We start from the raw sequence: 19,088 nt of genomic DNA on the forward strand, positions 1-19,088 counted from the left end.
TTGGTGACAGCTACATTAGGAGAAGAGGACAATTTCTCTTGATTATAGCTTGTCCTTTGTGGTTACTGGCTTTCTTAAAACCACTCTTTCAAATTGTTTCCTCTGCCTCCCCCCGTCTTCGAGGTACCTACCTGAGAGAGCAGTGTAGCAAGGGGTGTGCGAGAGAGAGGAAACACACACACACACCCCTTTATCACCAGCGGTGTTAAATGGACAAAGGAATGTGTTGTATAAGATGGACTTTTCTCATGTTACAGGGCTGATTGGAATATGTTTCTTATTTCTCAAGATGAATAGGGCCCCTCCACACTGTCTTGGTATTTTGTGTTTTATGGTTGTTATTATTACTTCATAATTGCATATTATGGATTAATCTTCACCTCTGTCTTCCTTTCAGTTACGGACGAGTTTATGCTACCGACCCCTACCACCACACACTTGCTCCAGCCCCCACCTACGGCGTTGGTGCCATGGTGAGTACCAATTCCTCCTCTTCCTCACTTCTTCCTGCCTCCCATCCCTCCCCACAGCTGGGACCTTAGGATGGGTTGACGGTTGACGTCCTCTCACTTTCCCTTAATTGAATTTGTCTCCTGCTAACAGCAGCTAAAATGCCACATTAATCCTCCCGGTAAACTTGATAAATGTCTTAATTTCTTGGCAATGTAGTGCATGTAAGTTATTATATTTCTCATTTTGCAAGTCTCACCTAGCCGAGCACTTACCTTAATGGAATAATTAGTCATTTTGATAATTAAATCCATCACTAACAGAATGCAGTGTCAATGCAGAACTTTTTTTTTTCTTTTTTTTTCTCCCTCCCTTGCTGCTCATTCACATAGCCCCAAGGTTCCAGCCCCAGCACAGACTTCAGAGGAGCTAAGCTGCACACTTCCAGGCCTCTGCTGTCAGGCAGCTGAGAATCTGACTGCCTCTCCTCCCCTATTACAATTTATGTTTAAAGTCATAGTCGCCCAGGAAAGAAAATAGAGAGAAGGGCACACTTTGTGTGTGTGCCTAGTACATAAGGAATTAGAAGGAATCAGTTTGGGGGTTGTCTTTTGTTTTTTTGGGGGGTGTCTGGGTTTTTGTTTTGGGAGGGGTGGGGGGGGAGGGCAACACTGGGAGGTGAGGGGGGTGGTGAATTTGCCTGTACTTGTTCAAACTTCTATGCACTAAAACGTACAGTAAGACGTGCCCATCACGTGAGAGCGTATGCAATCATTACAAAGCTTTTGGCATGCAGTTTTCTGCTTGGGATCGAGAATATCAGTCCTTCTCCTAGAAATAAATCCCCATAGGCATTCATTTGAATCGCCAAAACTTTTCGCAAAAGGAAATAGTTCAGTGCCACCTCCAAGCCATCTTAAAGCCATGGCCAGACAATTGCCTGGAGCTTGGTCGTAGAAATTCCGCCATGGTTTGGAAACCTATTATTTTGCACAAGTTCAGTGACATCAAGTTAATTCATCTGCACAACTCCCCTCTCAAGAGCAACTTCCATACAGATGGTTCAGCCAAGTCAAGTAAGAAGCTGATTTACATTTTCATCCTGATTTTGCATTCAACAGCTCCCTTCAACACCCAGTCCAGTTGGGGAATGTGTTGGAAAGGAGCGTTGAATGACTACATTCAGTAAGTCATCTGCATTCGACTTCTCGAGTGTAGATAGAGCTTTTCCCGACGGAACATAGCATCATTAATGAATCAAACAAGCCAACAAAATGAGACAGCCCCAATCCTTCAGTGGTCCATTTGTACCCGAGTCCTTTCAGCTCACAGGGCTGGCCGACGGAATTTGGTTTTACAGGGATTTTTCGTTATAAGGAGCTATTGGGGGAGGTCAGGATTGGCCCTATCTATCTTCAGTTCTCTAAGAGTGACCTGGGATGGGTAGGGGGTGCCTCCATCTTGGTTGTTTCTGAGTGTCTATTTTTCACATTAGTCTTTTTTGATGATCCATGTGTTACAAAAGGAAAATGTAAAAAACACACCCCTTAAATTGCTTTGTTTCAGAATGCTTTTGCACCCTTGACTGATGCCAAGACTAGGAGCCATGCTGATGATGTGGGTCTCGTTCTTTCTTCATTGCAGGCTAGTATATACCGAGGGGGATACAACCGTTTTGCTCCATACTAAATGACAAAACCATAAAAACCTTCCAATGTGGGGAGAAAGGAAGCTTTCCGAGGCCTGGGTATTGCAATACATGCAGTAGTGCATCATTTTAGCATCTAAAAAAAATAAAATAAAAAGAGGAAAAAAAGTACATTTTTTATCTTATACCTCAGATATTTTGTTCTGTGTATTTTAATATTGTGGGTCTTTCATTTCTGAAGGTTCCGTAGTTTGGTTGCTGGCTGTAGGAGTTTTTGTGGTTGACCTAGAGAGATGCTAGCTATGACTAAAAACTGGTGTAGGGCCATATCCAGAGTGCTATCTCATGTACATGAATTATATATGCTGAATATTAAGCTACTGGGGTTATCAGCTGTTTGGGAAGCGTGTAAGTGACTACAGGAGTCATGTTCTTCTGCATCTGCATTATTTTATTTTATGAAAGGGGAAGGGTGGGCGGCACCTAGGGGGTTGGGACTGGGGTTTGGCTGAAAGAAAAAAAAAAAAAAGTAACTGATGAATCTAAACGACCCACACTGCACCAACAACCATATATCAACGGTTCTAAGTCACTCGTTGTCAGTTCAAGCCAAAGGTTACGTTGTTGAGGGGATGCTTCTAATAACACTTGTGCATCCGAGCTGAATGCAGCTGTGCAAACCCACCCTTTAAACCATTCCACCCGGCGGTATTCAGCTTCGTAACCAGCCGCTAGTTATTTAGGCAAAAGACTGGTAGTTAGGCCATCCACAAGCATTCTTTTTATATTTCTTCCAGTATAATAAATTATTGATATCATTGCTGACTTTTATATTATGGGAGGGAAAAAAATAACATTAATAAAAAGGTGATAAAAAGCACTGTTTCTATTTTTTTCTTTTTTTCCAAAAAAAAGAAAGTAATAAAAACTTAAATTCTTTGTACCAGTGAAAAAAAATGTATAAAATTTACATCTGTGCAGTGGCGTTGTTAAGTTCTAGAAACAGTCTTATGAAGCTTTAGTTTTAGCCTCGTAGAACAACTGTTACAGACAGACGTATAATTTTTATGGAATTACACGATAATCATATTCGGATTTATAGAAGCATTTTACAAGTATTGCAGTCATTGGGTAGAGATAATCATGGTATTTTCATCCGCTTGGTACTTTTTGAAACATGACCGTGTCGTGTAAGCAACCTGCAATTTTTCAGTCCGTGAGAGCCCGCCCTCCCATTTTTCCTGGTCCCCAAGGATTCTCTCAAATCAGTATCTTTAGTTTGTTTTTTTTTTTGTCTCCAAGGCCCAGGACACTTGTCAGAAGGAAGCAAAAAACTAGGTCCACCCTCAACATCCCCCAAAGAACAAAGTCCCCCCACCTCTGAAGCAGGGCCAGAATGACACAGCCGAAAAATTGCAGTTTGTCTGTATACTTCTTCTGTTTGAAGTCTTTCCATGTTGTCCTGTTTACAAAGTTAATCTAAGTTGGGGTATCTGTCACAGACCTTCCTGTTTTTGTATTTAAATAAAAAAAAAAAAATCCTGCAGCAAGTCGTCCCCAGTAGTTTTGCTGCCATAGGTAAAATTTCCATGTGTGCGGTGCAGGCCATGTGGCATGCACTTTAGTAAAGCTATCAACTCACCGCTGTGAACCTGCCAAACTGCTGTAACAACTCTGCTTTAAGACAAAACCAAACAAAACTTAAAAAAAAAAAAAAAGTATTTGTGATCCAGCTTTTCTCTTGTCATCCTATGTGCATGCAGTAAGATCGGTTGGATATTAAATAAAGTTTCACAAGATTTGAAAACCGAGTTTCTGTAGCTTCGCTGTCTAAGACAGATCACCGTGATCTTGCAAAAAGAGAGAAACGGGGGAAAAAACTGCTTAGCGGCCAAAAGTAGGAAAAAATGTTCTTTTCACCAGATTGATTTGGGGGGGCGGGGGTGGCGCGTGAGGGTGTTTTAGAGCATCCCTGAGACCTTCTCATCCCCCTACCTGGAAGACGGTGTCATGACAATGGGTGCCTGATTGATGTTTTTAAGGGAAACGATGTACTAAAATGCTACCGCATCCGACCCCAAAGGGGAACAAGGTAGAAGGAACAGAGTGTTCGGGAGAATCAAGCGATGTCTCCCATTTGCCTCAGATTTCAAAATCCAGAATTTGCATTGTATTTGGAATCACAAACATAGAATTCTTACTGTGTTGGTTCAAGTAAAATTAATTTGCAGTTTTGATTTTCATCGCTGAGCTGTACTTTCCCCCATGATTGTATGTAGTTTTAATAAAATCATTTAGAGCCGCCTGGGTGCCAACTGATGTTACAGAATCTTTTGTCGGGCACTCCTCCAAGAGGCCAATAAGTCATTTTAAACTGTATGTCAGAGATGTAAACAGACATTTTGGATTTTTTTAAACGGTATTTATTTGGAATGTTTTCATTTATCTAAATAACTATTGCTATTATGAATTATGGAAAAAAAAAAAGATTACTATCATGTGTGGCATATAGTGACTTAACCCACACCTCACGCAATCTGCAAACCCAGAAAATGTGTATATCTGTCTTTAGAAATTAGTGTTTATATCACTTACAGTGGTTTGTGAATAAAGAAAACTGGTTTGTAATATCAAAAAATAAAAGCTTAGTCTGAAAAGGTCCACGTGAGTCGTGTTCTGAGTCCTTTGGCTTCTGTGTGTTTCCTGGGGGAGTGGAATCATCACGCCCACACGGGGCTGCCCTTGTGCCCACCAGGGGGCGTGGGTCAGAGGGCTCCCCTTCCTCATGTATCTTTCCAAAGAAGTCGGTGGAACCAACCACGGATGTTTAAGAAAGAAACGGAACTAAGCTTAGCTGTTTCCTGGCATGGAAATATCAGTCTTTGGTTTAAAACAAAGCAACAACAACAACAAAAACAACTGTACATTTCAAATGAAACACCTACTAACGTCTATTAAGTTATTAGTACAACTTTTAGTTACTAGTACAACAATTAGGGAGACTTGTAGGAAGAAGATGAAAAAATAATCATTCATAATAAGTGGTAGAGTTTACGTGTATTGAGGGCTTACTAAGACCAAGAATCTTGTGTTCCTTATTTCATTTAATCATTTAATGCTCCCACCAGGGTTGGATTATCTACCCCATTTAGTTATCTTAATAATATCTTAATCCTATCTATCTTATTTACTTACCTTAATACTGCTATCAAGTTGGTAATACACGTAAAGATTTTTTAAAATATGGGCTCTGGAAGCAGGTGTTGTGAGTTTGAATCCTGATTCGGTTCCTTGCCGGCTGCAGTCAAGGGTGGGTTAAACCAAAGCTCTGTGCCCCAGTCTCCTCATCCATAATTAGGGATGGGAAGACCAGCTACCCTTTAATACTGTGATGTGGACTAAGACCGTATATGGGAAGGGCTTACAGTGGTCCTTCGTAAATCGTAAGCTCATTATTTACAGGTGAGGACACTGAGACCAAAGAGGTTAGTTTATGTAAACCACACAGCAAGCAAGGGGCAGGTCCAACATTCCAAAACGGGTCCCTGTTCTCCTGGCCCAATGGGAAATTACAGCATTCAATTTTAGAAGAAGTTTTGCTCTAAGAGCCAAAGGCTGAATTGTTTTCTCCACAACGCATTTGTCTTCAGAGCATTCATTATAGCATTTCAAGTATATTCAGTGGTCCCTTCTCTGTAAACTCCTTATACGTGGGACTGTACAAGTTAAGTCAACTTCCATTGCTCTATGTCCATGGATCCTTGGGGACAGTATTACCCTGATTGTATAAATGAAGACAATAAGGATAGGTCCTATGATCTGCCTAAAGTCATGTCTAGTGACTGTTGGCCTGGAAGCTTGCGTCTTCTTCCAAAAATTCTCTCTCATTATTGATGATGTTGGTGGTGGTGATGGTGAACTTGGGCTTCTAATACTCTCCTTGCGAAATATGTGAGCCTGTATTAATTTCAAAAAAAGAAGTCCCCTGCTTTATCCTGGCACATGGTGAGGAGATGATGGCCATCTCCTAAAATGCTGGCTTACAGCTGAGTCCCTGCCCTGTCCAAATTGGAGGCTATAAGTAGAGGTGAATCTCCCAAATCAGGTTCTTCTCTAAAGCGGAGAGAAGCACATATATTTCACATCAAGTGTAAAGAAAATAAAAAATGGATGGCAGAAGTGAAATGGTTTCTTACAAGACTCGACCAGTGGACGCCAGTGCTTGACACCCACCCGTCTCCTCCACCTGGATTGTGGGCAGAGGTGAGCAAACGGGCCAGGGGAAGGTCATGAGGTGATGCCCACTAGGTGCGATGCACAGGCTTTGTGTATAAACAGAGGCCGGTACTTATTTGTTTTGTGGACAATGCCTGGGCGGTAGTCAGAGCCTCATCTCATCTGGAATTTTTTTTCTTAGAACCGTATTTTAATTAAACAGGAAAACCTTCTCCATGTTAAAAAAATATATATGCATTACAAATCTGACTCCATTAGCTTAGACCATTCTAAGTCCCATTTTCCCACTCAACATCCCGACAACCTGGATTCTTTAGGCTGGTACCCAAAGGCTGTTGCTACTTCCTGGCACGGAGCTACTTTTCCTGCAAACAGAGCTCCAGTAAGCACGTCGCTTTCCCATGCACACGTGCTTGTGCTCATGCACTCATGCACACACAAGCAAAAGCCCTTTCCTGCTGTGATCATGTCCCTCCACTGTACCATCCAGAGACGTTCTCTCTCAGAAACACTTAATGAGCTGGTTGAAAAAGCAGATTCCTGGGCCCCATCTGCTTCCAGGGCTCCCAGGGTTGAGTATTGGAGGTCCCATCCTTCAGTGAACTTCCTAATTGTGTTCATGGCCGGTTCTCCCTCCAGATCTGACCCCTGTAACATCGGCAGAGCCAATCGTGTGTGTGCACGAGTGTACGTATACACAAGCACAGACCTACACGTGCATATATCCATGCATATTCTTACCCTTTCTCATGATAACCTGTGATTATTTTTTCACAAAGTCAAGAATTAGGACTAAAAAAATAGTCTCTCTAGGGAAGAGATAAAACAATCATTTTTGTTGGAAAACGAAGGTGGGTTTTTTTGTTCTGTTTTTTATTCATTGCTGGATGATACATGTGTGTGCATGTATGGTGCTACACATATGTGTGCATGTATGGTGTTATATGTTATACACTATATATTACATACTTAGGAAATTTGTATTTAAATTCACAAGGTGCAGTATTCTCTGAGGGATATGAAATTCTCATTGTACAATCGCTTAACCTGATGCTTGATGTTGGCCCAAAGGCCAGGGTTTCTTATTGCTTTTTTGCAGTCGTAAGGAATAGGGACTTGGGGGGTGACCAGGAGCAGCTGTCCCCGGGGGACCTTTGAGGAGTCTCCTAGGAGAGCCCAGTCTTACCTTATATGCTGTGTCCTAATCACCCTCCTGGAAAGTTGGGGTGGGGGAACCAGAGGTGTGTCTCTGACTCTTATGGCCTAGAAAATCCAGGCTGCTTTGATCACAGGTATCTGGCCTAGAGAAGGGCCATTTACCGACTCTCTCAAAGGGGAAATATTTTCTGGACAGCAAAGTGGTATTGTGATGAAAACACCCAGGGTTCTTTTAAAACTAATGGTGCCATTCCCTAAAGGTAACAAATGTTATAGCGTGTATTGAGGATAAAACAAATAACAAGACTAGCTAACATTGTTTGAATACCATCCCAGCCAGTCTACAAAACAGACATATTTAATCTATATACTATAAACACATAACTGTCTATACATGAACAAGTATATGAGAGACATTCAGAAAGTCTCTTAGCCTCTCTGTGCTTCAGTTACATTACCTAAAAAATGCAGATAATAAATAATACCAACCTCATACGGTTCTTGTGAGAATGAGATGCATTCAAAAGTGTGAAACAGCCTGGCATATAGCATTTTTTCTTTTTACTAATAAATCATTTCTATATCTATCTGCATAATTTATATGTGTCCATATATATTTCATAGATTCAAATAATATATATTCCATATCTATATGATATATATTATGTAACACAATTATACATACAGATGTATGTATAATCTATACAGTTTATACATCCAAAATAAATCTCTTTGTATACACACATGGATACAAAAGCTTTTTAATATGTAATATGTTTGTTTTTATGCATTAGCATAGCTACAATATACCCACTAGTGGACCATAAATATATATGCTAGTTCTTGTAAAGCACATAGATACTGACAGAGGAAGCGATCAGCAAATGGAACTTATCAATATCATAGTTATTATTATCTCATTTAATCCTCAAGAACTGGCAAGGTAGGTACTATTATTACCCCCTCTACCCACCAGGGAGCTTAAGCAAACCTGGTGATGCCCAAGGGATACGGCTCTACACGGTGGAGCCGAGCCGTGGGCATTGGCTGTCTGGCTCCAAAGTTCTTGCTGCTCCACTCTGAACAATACTTTACAGACACTTGCCACTTAATCCTTACGGCATCCCAGGTAAGTAACTTGGCCATGACTTACTTCCTACACTTGTTCAAAAGGTGGAAATCAGGATGGTCCCAGAGTCCGCCTCTTAGAGTGCAGACCACCCTCCCATGATTATCCTCAGGGTCCCCAGCCTGTGCCTGTGACTTTGACATCCCAGCTCTCTGACTGAGGCAGGCAGATGGTGCATTGCCTGCATGAGGCAAAAAGCCAAGGAGAGCAAGAGAATTCCCCAGCCTCTAAGAAAGAAGAAACAACAGGACCGCGGGTAGAAAACAGAAGAGCAGAGACCCAAGAAGTAGGGTCATGGTGGTGCTGCGGGCAGGTGATGGTTGGAAAGCAGGCAAATTGGCAGCTCTGCAGCACGCAGACTCCAGCAACCCTTAAAGGAGAATTAAAAAAAAAAAACCAACAGCAATTTGCAGGTCAGCGCACGAAACCCTCATGCTCACATCCGGAAAGGCAAACTTTCTGCAGCCACACCAGGAAGCTGTCTGGAACTGAAATACAGGTCCGAGACACTGCATACGGCTTGACTTTTATCTCCCCCAAACACTCCTAGGCTGGCGAGCAACAGGGAAATTCATTACTGTAAGCAGGATTTCGGCACCAGAGGAAACTGCCGCTCAGCGGGACAGGTCTGTCAGCGAAACTGGCTTGCTGCTGCTTTTCCCTTTTTTATTTCCCTAAACTGCATGACTAGATGATGTGTTGTTCTTTGGACTATTTCCTTTTTTTCCCAAGCCCTGTTCTTCCCCTCTCCTTCTAAAGACCGAGAGAGAGTGAGAGAGAAAGCACAAGCTTTTGCTTTGTGAGAAAAGGAGGTTAAGAAGGAAAAATTAAAAACCCACAAAACTTTCAATGTCAGTTGCAATCTTCTGAGACTGAAATTCAAAATTGTTTGTGCCCTACCTGGTAGAAGAAAAAAATCCTCCTTTCTTTTTATCATTTTTTCCATCACTTAGAAACAAAAAAAGAATGACTCATGAAAGCTTATATAAACAAATAATTGTGATTTCTACTTGCTGTGAGATACTTAGACATGCAGACGCCAGAATGGAAACACGGACAGCAAAATTCAGTGGGTAGAGGTCTTTTGCCTCTTTTTAAAAATTTCTCTCCATCGACCTTTCAACTCTGCCTCTGTTATCATCTATCTTCTTCCCAACTGTGCAACCTTAGGCAACTTAATCAGCCCCTCTGGGGCTCAATTTTCATGTGGGTGAAATGAAAGGGTTTTGGTGAGAATTAAATGGGGTTGTGTAGCACTGAGAGGTTTGGTTCTGGAAAAGTCACTCACCTCCCACTTGGCAACAAAAATCGAACCCCATGTTAAAAAGTGAGACATTGGATTTTTTTAATGGCAGGAGGGAGTTCCAAGCTAGGTTGAATTTGGAAAACCAGGGAGAATGCTCATCTACTGAAACTGTTCTTGGAAACCATCATAGTGCTTTGGAGTCTGCATGCACGCCACGCAGAAAACAGCCCGGAAGTCTCTGCTTTGGGTTTGCAGATCCGCAAATGCACATCCCCCCCAATGCCAGGCAACACAGCATTAGAGCCACTCCACCCCAAGTGTGAATCTCAGCGCCAACACTTGGTTGTGGGCCAACGCATTTAACCACATGAAACCCCCCTTCCTTGTTAGTAAAATAGAGAAAAATAGAATTATCTTGAAGGGCAGTTGCGAGAAAAGGGTACGAAAATGCACATAAACTGCTCTGAACATAGAAGATGTGCACTAAATATTCACCCCTCCTTTTCTCCTTCATTAGCCTCAATATATTACCATCTAGAAAGTTCTGTTCCTTCCTGGTTTAGAGGATTTAAAGTAAAGCAAAACGGGGACTTCTCTGGCGGTCCAGTGGTTAAGACTTCGCCTTCCAATGCAGGGGGTGCAGGTTCGATCCCTGGTCGGGGAGCTAAGATCCCACATGCCTTTCAACCAAAAAACCAAAACATAAAACAGAAGCAATATTGTAACAAATTCAATAAAGACTTTAAAAATGGTCCACATCAAAAAGAATATGTTTTAAAAAAATAAATTAAATAAAGCCAAAAAAACACCACAAAGTCTTATAGGTACCAAAACCCACCCTCCACAGAGCTTTGGAATTTCGGTGGCTAGTCTTGAGTCAGGGTGATTGGCATGCAGCCTAGACTTTGAGAGCTCCTGCCTTAGATCTCATCAACTCTAGAGGTTCTTATACCCAGCTGCACAGTAGAATCAGGTGGGATGTTTTTGCCAAAAATCCATGCCTAAACTTCATTTCCAGGGGTTCTGATTTAATTATCTAGGTGGGCCGGGTTGCCATACTCTGCGAACTGTTACTAACCCATCCTCATTTTACATACGAGGAGCCTGGGGCTTAAAAAGAGGAAGCGACCCACCCAAGCAGTTAGCTGAAAAATCCAGGATTCCAACCCAGGTCTAAAGGATTCCAACATCTGTACTCTTTTAACTGCCCTATCAACCCAAAATGATGCGAAAAGGTACTTTCTAATCTCCAAGAGAACTCAAAAGTTGGGAAAGTTCAAGTATCAATAACAAAATGTAGAGCATGATTTTCCTTGGGAGGTCAGTCTTTTATCCCAAACTCAGACTACCTGGGGGAAAGACTTTCCATATAATGTGAGATTAGCATAGATCCTTTCAGTTGCAGGGGCAGAAACCCAACTCAGATTGGCTCAACAACAGCAAGAGATATTGAGCCCCGACTTTAGGCATGCCTGACTCCACCAGTATGCGATGCTGTCAGAGCTCTATCTTTCTCCATCCCTCCGCTCTGTTTCACACTGTGTTTAGCCCTCATATATTTTTTCATACTTCCAACTGGCTCCTTCCGTTTGGTGGGGTAGTTGCCATCTGGCAGCCTTGAGCCTATATTGCTTCATCTTAGAAAAACCAGCTAAAGTTATGGCTTCTTGCTCACACAGTGAGACCATGTAGTGAAGACATAGCAAAAGCCAGGGAAGGATTCTGATTGGTCCTCCTTGGACCAATCACTGTGCCTGGGAGGGATGGGGTGCTCTGATTGGCCAAGTTTGGATTAGCATCCTTATAGAGGTTTCCATTCTTATCGTATAAGACAAGGAACAACCCATCAGGGCAAAGGAGTGTGGCATTGCCAAAAAAGGAAAATGTCCCTATGTAGATGAAAACTACAAGTGCATGCATGCTATAATCCATGACCTTGAATTCCAGCCTTGGGGCTTGATGGCATTATTAAAATGAAAACTTCATCCCAGACATGAACTGAGTAATACTAGAATACATCATTTTTTCTCCAAACTTTTCTCTTCACGTCGTGTGCTAGTAAAATTGGGGAAGAAACACTGCATGTAAGACTCCAAAGCATCAATGAAATTTAATTTTCTCAACATAACCATGACCGTAGCCATTAAGAGTAAGTATTCTCTCCATCTGGGAAAGTGCTAAGCTAATTTTTGAAACCTTGAAGAAATGAAGACCACAGACATTGCCCATCTCGAAATCGCTCTTTTTTAGTTTGACTGCCTGCTGAGCTAATGACCCACTGACTGGGTTTTAGGCTTTTGAAAGCTGAGTTCTAACATCAAACTTTCATCTCAGAGATAGCAGCCTGTCTCTAATGAATTAGTTATTTGTTTACTCATTGCTTCTCCTGGATATAAAAGTAACACTCCTCTTTTTAATATTAAAAATAAAACTTTAAATCAGGGCCTAATCCAATGCCAAACTGTTTAAATTCACTACCTCCAAGACCACTTCGCTTCTGGAGAAATCATGCTCTGAAATAAAGGAGGATGGTACTATGGGGAAAGAGTGACATGCCATATGTATGTTCTTCTTTTTTTTAAAGCCTTTTGCGAGCATAGTGGTAAATGATTCATGTGAAACTGTGCACCGTACATCATGTGAGTTCCAGGAACACGTCCACCAAACAGCTGTGCTCCTTACCTCGGGAGGGGCTGCTCTCAAAGGCTCTCTCTCTCCATCACTCTCCTCTCTGTCCTGTAAGCCTGGTGGTGTTGACTCTTGGGGATTTGGAAACCAATCAATAAGAGACAGTGCCACGCAAAGACGATGGGAGTAGGGGTGGTGTCCAGATGCCACTCAAGGGAAGCCTTGCACCCAGGGGCTGCTCAGAAGGCCAGGAGTGCATTCAGCCAAACTTCTGGATGTTGTTTACTTGTCTTCCACACACAGAGTGGGAAAAACAAAATATAATAAATAAAATACAGTTGGATGCAAGAAGACCCACCAGGATATAGGATTGACTGTTAAGAATAGGAAGCAGATCAGTGATGACCTAGGGCCAGGGTGGGGATGGGGGTAGAACAGGGAAGGACTACAGAAGGCCACCAGGAAACCCTCGGGGGTTCACTATTTTGATCTGGGTGATGGTTTCAGTGCTATATACATATGTCCGAACTCATTAAATTGTATACTTTGAGTGTAGTATGTAATTAAATTTGTTTTTCTCCTGTTAATCTGCCTTATTTCATTTTTGTTATTAGACCAGCCACAGGATCTAGAAGGGTAGAAAGAAACTGTTTCCTTCCCAACACAGGAAAGGCAACACTTAGAGTCACTATGTTTATTTGTTCACAGAAGCGGTGATCCCACACTGCAAACTATGACCCTCCACTGTCCCATCCTGTGTGTAAGCCAGAATGACCATTGATAGGTGAAAAGGAAGACTCTTCAAATAATTATTTATGGGTTACAGGAAAGCCGAAACAAACTTTTTGGCCAACCCATGCTCTGCAGATGCTCTACTATGAACTTTTCACCTATTTTCTACAAGTACCAATTTCATAACACCTGCGAGATGATAACCGGATTTGTAATCTTATCAGGGTCCATGGCACTTGCTCAGAGTCTGACGGATCTGGTATCGAAGCCTGGGTCTCCCATTATATCTCTGGGTGACCCTAGGGATGTCACCTGACATTCAGGAACCAAAGTTTCCTCATATGATAAAAATGGGATAAATGAAACCACACCCCGCCACAGGCTATGAAGAGAAGTAAATGATACAATAAGTAAAATCCATAGCGCTATGCTTCTCACGCATCCGGGGTACAAGAAAGCCTATCGTTGTTATTGCCATTATGATTATTCTTGTTCCAGGTACTTTCTACAGCCTGACGAATTTGGTGGGTTTGGGGGGAAAGGGCTCCTGCAGGAAGAAGATGGTCTTGACATTCTTGCCTTCAGAGGGGGAAAGGGCAGGTTCAGGACTTTTGAGTGATCTAACTCAACAGATATGTACATTTTTCTGACTCCCTGGCATGTCTCTCCACTGGGACAATGTTTCTCTACTAACAGATTTCCAAATGTAACGGGGAAAAAGAAAAAAAAATGTATATATTGTTGTTAAAAAAAAAAAAAAGAAAGACTTCATTGAAAGCCTGGGGGCATTTCAGAACCAATGTAATCAAATCCATGTCTCTGCTTGAGAATGAGAGTATTTGAGATGTAGTGTGGGTTGGGTAGGTGGGAGTGTGGACAGAGTAAAACACCGTGAACTTGAAGAGCTATGCGTGTCTCTTGTACCGCTTTCGTGTCTCACCTTGAGGCACTCTCCTTAAATCCCAGGGCCATACATTTTTCTGAACCTCTCTCCTTGGCTGATGCCCCAGTAGTATGACACTGACTGCTTAATGTCCAGCTGACCAATGAGGATAAAAATCATCTACATAAACTCACCACATCTGATCTGCCACTTGCCTCTATGAAACTCAGTTTCCTTATCTGAACAATGGGCAGAGTAATGAAACATACCTCATAAGGTTGTTTAGAGAAAAGAAATGAGACCCTGCCTAGGGAAAGGTAGGTTGTGCTTGACACAAAACTGTATCCTTTAGCCATTATTATTATCAGGAGAGAGAAAAAATTCTCTGGAGAACTCACATGATAAAAGAATCCACTTCTGAGAAAGAGAATGCTCCTATACTGTTGGTGGGAATGTAAATTGGTGCAGCCACTATAGAGAACAGTATGGAGGTCCCTCAAAAAACTAAAAATAGAGTTGCCATATGATCCAGCAATCCCACTCATGGGCATATATCCAGACAAAACTATAATTCAAAAAGATACATGCACCCCTATGTTCATAGCAGCACTATTTACAATAGCCGAGACATGGAAACAACCTAAGGGTCCACTGACAGATGAATGGATAAAGATGTGGTACATAAATACAATGGAATCCTACTCAGCCATAAAAAAGAATGAAATAATGCCATTTGCAGCTACATGGATGGACCTGGAGATGATCATACTAAGCAAAGTAAGTCAGAAAGAGAAAAACAAATACCATATGATATCACTCATATATGGAATCTAAATATGACACAAATGAACCTGTGTTTGAAACAGAAACAGACTCACAGACATAGAGAACAGATGGGTGGTTGCCAAGGGGAAGGGGGTGGAGGAGGATTGGATTGGGAGTTTAGGGTTAGCAGATGTAAACCGGTATATATATAATAGATGAACAACAAGGTCCTACTGTATAGCACAGGGAACTATATTCAGTATCCTGTAATAAACCATAATGAAAAAGAATTTTTTTTAAAGTGGGGAAAAAAAGAATCTACTTCTCAGAACCCATTTTGATGAGACTTTGATAGAGACCTGAGTCAAAATTAAGAATAAGAAGCACACATTTTCCAAATTACTTTGAATTGCCCAAAGATATCTGCTATTTTACTGATGGATAAATATAACCAAAAATGTGTGTGAATGTGTGTGTGTGTGTGTGTGTGTGTGTTGAGTGACATTGAGAGATTTCTCACACAAAAGTAGAGTACGATTGAAACTGAAACTCAATCTAAATAATTTCCAAAACTCCTACAGTCCAATCAATTGCCATATTCTACAAATCAAACTCAAACTGGATATTGTGTTCAGCTTCTAATGTCTTGACCATTTTCTCAAACATAATTTAGCTATTAAGAATAAAATAGGGCTTCCCTGGTGGCGCAGTGGTTGAGAATCTGCCTGCCAATGCAGGGGACACGGGTTCGAGCCCTGGTCTGGGAGGATCCCGCGTGCCGCGGAGCAACTGGGCCCGTGAGCCACAATTGCTGAGCCTGCGCGTCTGGAGCCTGTGCTCCGCAACAAGAGAGGCCGCGATAGTGAGAGGCCCGCGCACCGCGATGAAGAGTGGCCCCCACTTGCCGCAACTAGAGAAAGCCCTCGCACAGAAACGAAGACCCAACACAGCCATAAATAAATAAAAAAAGTAAAAAAAAATTAAAAAAAAAAAAAAAAAAAAAAAAGAATAAAATAAAGAAATATGCAAGTAAATTAATTAAATAAGCAAAGCTCTCGGTGACTAAGATTTCTTCCAAAGGAACATTATAAGTTATACCAGATGACACTCTCCAGTCTTTGTCTTATAAATATTCATTCATTCAATAATTTTTTAATGAAGCACCTACAATTAAAAGTCCGATATGGTACTCATGCCTCTTAAAAACCTGGCCCCATTTAACCCCTTCTTCCTCTCTCATGAGTCCCAGGATTCAGTTGTACCAAATAACTTAATTCACCAAATATTCCAAGGCTTACTTTCACCCATATGCCCAATTTCTTTTGCCTACAGGGTAAATTCTTACACACTGTTAAATTCTCAACTTTGAACTATTGAAAGGAAAATAGCTTAAGTGACTCAAATAGAGCAAAAGACTTGACTCGGCTAATATGCTTCAGGGACCATCTGAACTTGGTAACTCAAGGCAAGGTTGGAATTCTATAGGGTGAGGACAAGGGAGGGGTACATGACTTCAGGAACAGATTGGACATGTAACAGTTTTCACCTTTAACTTCTGTAAAGGTATGGTTGGAAAAGTTAGAGACTCTTCTATTTTATCATGCCTCTTGTGCAAGAGTGTTAGTGATCCCATTCTGATAACTATCCAACAGTGCATTAAAGAGATTGCAAGCCTTGAGATCTGTCAGTCAAGTTCAGGAAGAGGAGAGGTGGAAAAAATAGGGAGGAGAAAAGATTCAAGGGTCAAAGTCAAGGGGAACTGGATATGCTCTATTGTGCCTATTTTGTTTTACAGTTCTCCTCTTGGTTAAGTTTAACACATTTCATTGTTGACTAAATGGGTTAGGAGAGAAAACAAGGTTACAGGGATGTATAGGACTCAGGAACAGACCAGAGTTGGTTGAAGGGGCTGTTTGTTCTTTGATCTTTAATTCCTTAATCATAGCTTGGATCATCTGTTTGGACAGGGCAATACTGTTGATCTTAATTAATCATGATGGAATACACTTGATGAGGGCTATTTCTAGCAGGAGAAAAAGAAAAAAAAAAAGATCCCTAGCCCTTGGGGAAAAAAAATGCACATCCAGGACTATAGCCCTCTTGGGACTATCCAGGAAAAAATATCCCGTCCTCAGCCACCTAAAGCTGATCCATGAGTCCAAGAAGCCAAGACCATGTTGTTCATTTGACAAATGTTCTGGTTGGCTTCACAGATGGTTTGATTCAACAAAAAAGATATCAGAAAGTTTTCTGGGAATGTACGCAAAGCAATCATCACTGATGACGTTTGCATGTGTCTCCCGTAGATGCCAGGAGGTTGTCTAATGTCGGTTAATGATGGGAAACTGCCTTCTGGTGTCCCTGCATTTCTCAAGCAAGTATGTCAACATTTGTACTGGTAATCTTGGTAGCTTGTGTGACTTGATAAATGATAACAAATATCTCACCAAAAAAATCTGCAACTAATATTGAAGCTACAGTGAAAATTCAATGCTTCCTTCCAAAGATTAGGCCAAAAAAAAAGGATGTCTGCTTTCATCACTTCTATTCAATATTGCATTAGCGGTCCTAACAAGTGTAATAAAATAAAATAAAATAAAAGTTATAAAGTTTGAAAGGAAGAAGTAAAAATCTACTCACAGGTGACAGGATTTTGCATGTAAAAAACCTAAAGGATTCTACAAAAAAAAAAAAATTCTAGAATAAACAAGTAAATTTAGCAAGTTGTAAAAGATAAAATTAATATACAAAAATCAATTGTAGGGCTTCCCTGGTGGCACAGTGGTTGAGAATCTGCCTGCCAATGCAGGGGACACGGGTTCGAGCCCTGGTCTGGGAAGATCCCACATGCCGCAGAGCAACTGGGCCCGTGAGCCACAACTACTGAGCCTGCGCGTCTGGAGCCTGTGCTCCGCAACAAGAGAGGCCGCGATAGTGAGAGGCCTGCGCACCGCAATGAAGAGTGGCCCCCGCTCGCCGCAACTAGAGAAAGCCCTTGCACAGAAACGAAGACCCAACACAGCTAAAAATAAATAAATAAATTTATATATTAAAAAAAAATCAATTGTATCCCTGAAAACTAGCAAAGAGCAATTGGGAAAAATATCATTTACAAAATCATGCAAAATATAAAATACTTATAAACTTAACAAAAGACATGCACCAAAAACTGTAAGATATTGCTAAGAAGGATTATAGAAGACTTAAAATATGGAAACTATACAATGCTCATGTATTAAAAGACTCAGTAGTACTAAGATGTCAATTATTTCTGCATTTATTTACAGATTCAGCATAATATTTTTCAATATCCATAAAGACATTTTGTAGAAACTGACATGATGATTCTAAATGTATATTGAAATGCAAAAGACTAAGAAGAGCTTGAACAATTTTGAATAAGAACAATTTAGAGGAAAAAAAAGTTAAAGGATATACTCTAACTGGATTCAAGACCTACCATAAATTGACAGTAAGAGGATAGATATACAGACCAATAGAATAAAATGGAAAGTCTAAAAATACATATATGAACAAATGGTTTCTGACACAGGTGACAAAGCAATTCAATAAGAAAGAGTGTTTTCAACAACACCTGATATTAAACAAAACAAAAATCTTCACCACCCCCCAAATCTTATTGGTTGAGCTAGATCACAGACTTATACCAAAAGCTAAAACAATATTCTAGAAGAAAACATAAGAGAATATCTTCATGACCTTGCAGTAAGCAATGATTTCTTAGAACACAGAAATACTAACTATAAAAGAAAAAAAACAGAACCTGATCAAAATTTTAAATGTCTGTTTATCAAAGGGTGCTAAACATATCATAAATAGGCAAAATGTAGAATGGGATAAAATATTCATAATAAATATATGCGACAAAGAACTTACATGCTGAATACATTAAAAAGAAAAAGCTCATACAACCCAATTTTTTAAAATGGACAATAGATTTAATCATATACGTCACAAAAGAAGGTATACCAAAGTTCAATCAACCCAAGAGAAAGTGTTGAACGTCATTAATTACGAGAGAAATGCAAATTAAAACAAATATGAGAACTTCTGGAAGGATGAGCATATTTATATCTTTATAGGCATATGGGTTATACAGGTATGTGAATTTGTCAAATGTGGTTGATCTGTATGATCACAAACTGTGCATTTCACTTTGTATAAATTATACTTCAAAAAAAAAAGACCTTGG

At 40.7% G+C, this 19,088-nt stretch overlaps 1 protein-coding gene across 18 annotated transcripts in view; it reads left to right on the top strand.

The window, feature by feature from the left end:
• Positions 1-4,759, top strand: part of RBFOX1 (RNA binding fox-1 homolog 1) — a 1,497,346-nt gene extending 1,492,587 nt beyond the window's left edge. For 6 of the 18 annotated variants that reach the window (XM_036826196.1, XM_036826202.1, XM_036826214.1 and 3 more), the window contains 2 exons: positions 398-473; positions 843-1,061. In XM_036826196.1, coding sequence (XP_036682091.1) covers positions 398-473; positions 843-990 — 224 coding nt within the window. In that variant the 3' untranslated portion in view covers positions 991-1,061. Of the gene's footprint in view, positions 1-397; positions 474-842; positions 1,062-2,016 lie in introns of those variants that run through there. The other 12 variants (XM_036826207.1, XM_036826200.1, XM_036826199.1 and 9 more) reach the window with 6 other exon arrangements.
• Positions 4,760-19,088: the final 14,329 nt, after the last annotated feature.

The sequence above is a fragment of the Balaenoptera musculus genome, chromosome 15 (assembly GCF_009873245.2).
Source record: "Balaenoptera musculus isolate JJ_BM4_2016_0621 chromosome 15, mBalMus1.pri.v3, whole genome shotgun sequence".
NCBI lineage: Eukaryota > Metazoa > Chordata > Mammalia > Artiodactyla > Balaenopteridae > Balaenoptera > Balaenoptera musculus.